The sequence below is a fragment of the Engraulis encrasicolus genome, chromosome 10, assembly GCF_034702125.1.
Source record: "Engraulis encrasicolus isolate BLACKSEA-1 chromosome 10, IST_EnEncr_1.0, whole genome shotgun sequence".
Taxonomy (NCBI): domain Eukaryota; kingdom Metazoa; phylum Chordata; class Actinopteri; order Clupeiformes; family Engraulidae; genus Engraulis; species Engraulis encrasicolus.
This window is the reverse complement of record NC_085866.1, coordinates 56819661-56827160: the sequence shown is the minus strand read 5'-3', so window position 1 is coordinate 56827160 and position 7500 is coordinate 56819661. Positions and strand designations below refer to the sequence as shown.

At 39.9% G+C, this 7500-nt stretch overlaps 1 protein-coding gene across 1 annotated transcript in view; it reads right to left on the bottom strand.

Annotated features, from left to right (window-relative positions):
* The window catches only part of LOC134457400 (leucine-rich repeat-containing G-protein coupled receptor 6), a 266153-nt gene that overhangs the window by 104069 nt on the left and 154584 nt on the right, over positions 1 to 7500 (bottom strand). The window contains exon 4 of the mRNA XM_063209416.1: positions 7057 to 7128. Within this exon, the coding sequence (XP_063065486.1) occupies positions 7057 to 7128 (72 nt within the window). The remainder of the gene's footprint in view (positions 1 to 7056; positions 7129 to 7500) is intronic.

The window sequence follows — 7500 nt, the reverse complement described above, 5'->3', positions numbered from 1 at the left end:
GATGGTGAAGAGGAGAATGAGAAGGAGAAAGGTGAGGAGGAGAGGAAGATGAGGAGGAGACCGAGGAAGAGAATGAAGAAGATGATGAGAAGGAAGATGAGGAGGTGGAGGAAAGGACAGAAATCGTGATTAACAGGGAGAGAGTGTGAGAGAGAGAGAGAGAGAGAGAGAGAGAGAGAGAGAGAGAGAGAGAGAGAGAGAGAGAGAGAGAGATGGAGATGGAGGGAAGAGTAACTGATGGGAAATTGGGTTCCTTCACAGCTCATTGGAGATCTTTGTGCTCTTTTCTTTTTCGGATGCTGGAATTGTCTGCTGGCAGCCTCATGGCTTCCAGATGGGCTGGGGTAAGGCAACACACACACACACACACACACACACACACACACACACACACACACACACACACACACACACACACACACACACACACACACACACACACACACACACACACACACACACACACACACACAGACACACACACACACACACACACACTAGGGATGGCACAAACCGCACCGAAAACCGAAACCGTACAATTCACACACATACCGAACCGAACCGTGCAATCCGTGGCAAACCGCAATTCATGTACTGCCCAGAAAAATATGTAAAACAGAGATTCTAGGAGTATCTTATCCAGTCTCTTTGATTAAAACATTAGCGTATGAGACCAATCAGAGTATGACACAATTAAAATCACACCATTTTCACATTATAAGCCTATGCAAACCATATGTAGGATATTTAGTGATAAGTCCGATTCTATTAGCAAATTGAGAGAGGACATTTGGAACGCTCAGACAGTGCACATCAGCTGACGACAGTTTAGGTGCAAGCGCAGGTTAGCACAAGGAGCAGTTCTCAGACACATGCAAAAGGTCAAATTCAACCTGCGCATCATCACTTTATAACTCCAGTTATATATATATATTGTTTAATATTCCCAGTGCACCATTTATCATGAACTAAAAAAAAAAAAAAAAGAACCGTAGAGAACCGAAAACTGTGACCTTGACACCGTGATATGAACCGAATCGTGAATTTTGTGAACCGTACCACCCCTAACACACACACACACACACACACACACACACACACACACACACACACACACACACACACACACACACACACACACACACACACACACACACACACACACACACACACACCCTACAGTATGACATTTTCTAATGAATGTGGCCTATGGAACAATAATGATCTGCATGATCTGTCAAGGGTTTGTGGTTCTACGATCTTAAAAATGTGACATGGAGAATCTTAAATGACAATTGCAAATGACAATTGCAAATTACAAAAGAATCTATTTTCCAAGAATTAACATCTACAGTACATAGTCAGTAACATATTCCCCTCTCTAACGTTTTACTCCTCCTCAAACTTGCCTCATCTGAAAGCCATCTGCAACTGATTATTATGCCTAGTTGGAATGTTTTGGAGATCCTCTAGAAAAAGGATACGAAGAATGACGACTTCAGCGCCACTTCATCTGTGTTATTCTGTCACTTTATTTGGGCAACCAGCATGACAAATAATGCAATACATTTTTTGTGGCCAGTTTCCCTCTCTTTTCGACAGCTTTAAACATCTGCTATGTAATGCTATTAAAATGTGAGTTTCCTCAATTTAGTTACTGCCTCTTAACAACCCCCCCAACACACACGCACGCACGCACGCACGCACGCACGCACGCACGCACGCACGCACGCACGCACGCACGCACGCACGCACGCACGCACGCACACACACACACACACACACACACACACACACACACACACACACACAGAGACAACGCTCCATGGTCGAATTCATGTTCACTGCTTTGACACTTGTAGAGCCATGGAACACCTGTTTTACTGTCACCCTGTGTGGCATAAATTGGGAACCCAATCCCACCGTGTGGAAGTGTTTTAATGAAAGCCGTAATGGTCCTAATAGGCGTATAAATAGCCCTGCTTTCCTTTCCTGCACTGGCTGTATTACGCACCGCTGTAAAGCATTACCTCATGGACACATTACAATAATTGGCAAATCTATCCTTGCTGCACTGCAAACTATTGCATCTGATTGGCAATAGAGAGATTCGAGCTGCTAAACAAGTTATTTGAGTTACCTACCCCTGTGATTCAAAGCTTCCTCCCTCTCCCTCTCTTTCTCTCAGCTTCTTTCCCTTTCACTCTGTCTGTCACTCAGCCTCTCTTGCTCTCTATCTCTCTCTTTCTCTAAAAGGTTGTTTGGTTTTACTTGGTGCTTCGGGAAACTTGTAGGAGTATTACGAGAGATTGGGCTGATAGCTTTGCTTCCTCTCTCCCATTCACACCCCCCCACCCCACCCGAACACACACGCACACACACACACGCACACACACACACACACACACACACACACACACACACACACACACACACACACACACACACACACACACACACACACACACACACACACACACACACACACACACACACACACACACACACACACACACACAGGTGTCTGGTTTCGCCTCAGTGTGAATAGTGGGTAGTGACTGGGCTTGGGTCTTATATAGAGGACTTGCTGCCAGAAAGTTCCCCCATCGACCAACATGAGAGCAAGTATGTTTGTGGCTTTGAAATAGACCCTGTGTGTGTGTGTGTGTGTGTGTGTGTGTGTGTGTGTGTGTGTGTGTGTGTGTGTGTGTGTGTGTGTGTGTGTGTGTGTGTGTGTGTGTGTGTGTGTGTGTGTGTGTGTGTGTGTGTGTGTGTGTGCGTGTGCGCGCGCGGAGTGAATAAGGTATTAGGGTGGTTGACGTTTAAGGACATAACGCAAAAAAAAGAAGTTTTTCCAATTCCTGAAAAAAATCATGGAAAAAATTGAAAATATGGAAAATGAAGCTCTTAGTGGTCCGTGGAATTTCGCCTAATTTTTGCCATTTTTGGGAAAACGTGCCCTGCGGTGTGACATCCTTGGTGTGACATTTCTGTAAGATACAATCAAATTATTAATATTCTGCACAAACATATCCGCCATGCTCTTTGTACTATTATTCCTTTAACCCCCACCCCACACACACGCCTATGCATTGTACTGGCAGACAACTGTGATTTCACGGCATGGTTTCACTGTATTACTTGTAATAATTGTGTGAATGTGACAAATAAATCTCCTGGTATCCTTATATCCTTGCATGATACATGAAAAACAAGTAAGGATTGAGTAACACATTGCATAAGCATGTCACACCACATGACATGAAGTCACACCACAGGAAATTCACTGCATTGTGGTCATTTTAATCCTTTTGTATACTTGACTGACCTCTGAGCTCATGCTAACTAGATAATGATATTGTGTTTAATCTTAAAATGTGTTTTCATTTATAAAAAACTTGTTTTCCTTCTATAAGAGAAGTCACACCACAGGACACCATAAAATTAACCTAAGCATTGCGTGACAGAAACATTGCAATATGTAGACATATTAAGAAGTTAATAGTCACCTTAAACGTCCACACCACTCTCCAATAACTGAGGTACTGACTGGTTAGGAGCCTGTCTTTAGGACCCTTGTAGTTGCCCTTGCAGCTGCCCGTTCACAAACATTGACATACATGTCACCCCACAGGACGCAATTTGTGTTACAGAATTGATCTTGTAGTTAATATTACTGTCTTGAGTTTTTTTTTCACATATCTTAATATAAAGTCAATATTTATGCAATCATGCAAAATGCTTCAAAATGTTGTTGGTTAATTTATATATATATATATATATATATATATATATATATATATATATATATATATATATATATATATATATATATATATATATATATATATATATATATATATATATATATATATATATATTACAAACCCCAACTCCGATGAAGTTGGGACGTTTGGTAAACAGTGAATAAAATCAAAATGCTATCATTTTCAAAACATTCAATCTATTCATTAGATGGAGAATAGTGAAAAGACAATATATTAAGTGCTAAAACCGAGAAAACATATTGTTTTGGGGGACATATGTACTAATTTCTAATTTGATAAATCCAACACGTCTCAAATAAGTTGGGACAGGGATCAGTGAAATTTAGTAAACATCCAAATAAGATAAAACAACAAAGAAGAACATTTCAAAATGAATTGTACTGACGGACAATATAGGTGTCCAGGTATAAGATCATCACAGAGAGGCTGAGTCACTCAATTAAAGATGCAAAGGGAATAATTACCATAGTTATTAGATACATTTTTGAATTCCCTTTGATCTACCACGATTGAGTGTATATAAGACATATTTTTGTTACTAAAATCATTGTATAGGTTCATGACATCATGAAATATATATTGGCTGTAGTCTCACTCTAGCACTCCAGGAATTAGAGCTATTGAAAATTGACCATATTAAGAATGCTTAATGCGTCCAAATGATACAGGGGTGTAACATTCTCCTAAGCACCTGAGCTCACTTGAAATAGACCCAGAAGACATGGGAAACTGTCCTTTGCTTACAGAAGTCGGCAGAAGTTGTAGAAGTCCATTCTTTTTTGACAATAATAGAGCATTGCACATCCTGTGCTACAGTGAAAATGGACCATCCAACTTGTGTTAGTGCTAGCTTCAAAAGTCAGCCTCCATGATGGCATGCGGGTGCACTAGTGCATTGGTTAAGATGTTCTCACTCATCTGTAGAGTTAAATACAGTGCTGAATGGTATAAATGGGTTTAAACAGCATGAAAAGCCACTCATGCATTATATTTTGAAGGGAGATCTTCGATTATTGCCACATAGTAAGGTCAAATTGCATTCTCTAATATGTTTTAACAGTTTGGCTCCATCATAAGGACCAGCAGGTGATAAAATGGTGGGCTTTTGGTCAAGAACTGTCACACTGTAAGCACTACAGAAAGGAAAACATTGCAAAACATGACAAGGAATACACCCACCATTTAAGCTGGTGAAATCATGTCCAAGATAGGAATTAACACTGTTTTTTATATAAATTCATCAATCGGTTAATGTATTTAACTGTTAAGTGTTGTCTTTTGTTTTGTTTTTTTAGTCTTCCTCGACATTTGCTGCCATTTATTGTCCCCGTCCCAACTCTTTTGAGACGTGTTGGATTTATCAAATTAGAAATGAGTACATATGTCCCCCAAAACAATATTTTTTCTCGGTTTTAACACTTAATATGTTGTCTTTTCACTATTCTCCATCTAATGAATAGATTGAATGTTTTGAAAATGATAGCATTTTGATTTTATTCACTGTTTACCAAACGTCCCAACTTCATCGGAGTTGGGGTTTGTATATTCCAGGTTTCATTAATGTTACAGTCACATCGCAGGATATTTGACATATAAACCTTTACATACAGTAAATCTTAACAAAAATGTTTCTTCTCATCTAAGAGTAATATGAAACATAATGTACCACAATTTATTTCATTGACATTTGTTTTTAAGAGGAAAAATAACAGTTTTGTAGGTTTTTAACCAATGTTACGAAAAAACAAGGCGTCACGTCAACCACCCATTAGACAGAAACAAGGAAACAATGTTATCTCTTTCAATGGTGAAAGTGAAAAAGTGAAAAGTGAAAGCCCAATTGGAAACACCAACTCCCATTATCATTGTGACACAGCACTCCACAGCACACAAGGAGGAGGATGGGGGAGAACTTCCCCCACCAACCTGGCGGGAGTCAAAACCGCAACCTTTGGGCAACAAGTCTGGCGCCCTAACCACTTACCCATGACTGCCTTTTATTTACAATTTACATATTGTTTGCATTGTTTATTTGTTTGCTTAGGCTATTTATTTATTTGTCAATGTACTGTAGGTAGGCCTATGTATTTCATGTCCACTGTCATTTATGCATGTAGGCATAGGACTATGTCATGTCCACTGTCATTTTGTGTGTCTTATATTTGTAGCCTAGGCCCTATTTGTCAATTGTGAATTTGAATGACCCCAGGCATAAGAGCTGCTGCACTGTAAAGGCCAATGGAGATCAAATTAAAACAAACACACACACACAAACACACACAAGGCCATTTTCTGTGTTGTTAGCTATGCACATCACAGGCTGTAGTAAAACTAGTGAATAACAAAGTGTCCCCAATTTTAAACTCAAACTGCGGAAATCCCATTCAAAACAAGTCAGTGCCCAAAGCCTTTGGTGTCAAACATAGCCTAGCCATAGCAACCCATTTCAAATAGTGAGACCAAATTTGGCTCCTTCAGAACACAATGTTTGTCACTTGTTTACAAAATGAGGGAATGCATTGCAGATCAACAAGCTAAACAATATCACAGGAACACAAAAGGATTTGACAGTTGATTACAATGTGTCGTGCTCCATAATGTAAACCAAAGGGTATGTTTCTGTGATCGAGAGAGGCACACAGTAAAATGTATCATGCACATCCAAGTTAAAACGGGTGCAGGGTCAAGACATTAGTTCAAGTCAAGACATTACTTCAAGTAGAGGTAATAGTAAACCGCACACTGATTGGCTCCCTTTCATTAATCCATTATGCTTTTGTATGTGTGACGTTTCTGTCCAGAAAGGGGCGGGTGCCTGAAATGTCATACTTTATATGTAAGGTGATGTCATGGGTGCCTCAGTCTCACGTTGTGAATCAATCTGATGTGGGAACCCTCACTAAAATCCCCCATGGGCAAATCAATTAAGAGAGTGGAGAGTTCCTTGAGCACACATACACCTTTGGATGTATTTCTTTTGTTCTGTCTTGTGCTGTGAGTGTGATACTATTTAGGGTTGCACATGTTGAAAGTAAACAAAAAGAAGTTTTTCAAAAAAGAGAGAAATGTCACACTTGACTAAAATTGATTAAAATGAAAGGGTATGGGATGACAATGACCAAGTTGTAATGTATTACTAAAGGCTCTATCCGCTGTCATAGTGGTGTAGTACAGTGTACTATGGTAATTAAGTCTTTTCAGTGACTATTACTGTATTCCCCTGGTGAAACAGTGTGCGTTAAGGGGCTAGGAGACTCAACATACTCACAAGGACAGCAGGTTGGGTAGGTCCCAAGGATCCTCGCTAGGTAGCTTCTCCAGCTGGTTGTTTTGCAACATCCTAAACAGGAAACACACAAAAATACAACAAATCAGCTCCTCATTATATGTGCAGTTTGAGCTAAACGAAGACACCCCCACAAGACCATGTGGAGTATTTCTCAACATGGCTCACTCCGTCTGACTGTATTGTGAGGTTCAGGTCCTTCGGTTTAGTTGACGGCAAATATTTGCATTGTGTAGCAGCCCTAATTGTTTTTTGATTGCTTGAGCTCTGGACTTTATTTTTTTAATTCCCCCTGTTTTAGGAATCTGGAGTAAATAGTCTTTGCACTAACAGCTATTTATCATGCTACGGTAAGCCTAAGCAAGAGAAGACTGAGGACCCCTGGTTTTAAAGAAAAACAACAGTTAGATGTGGAATGGGAGACTG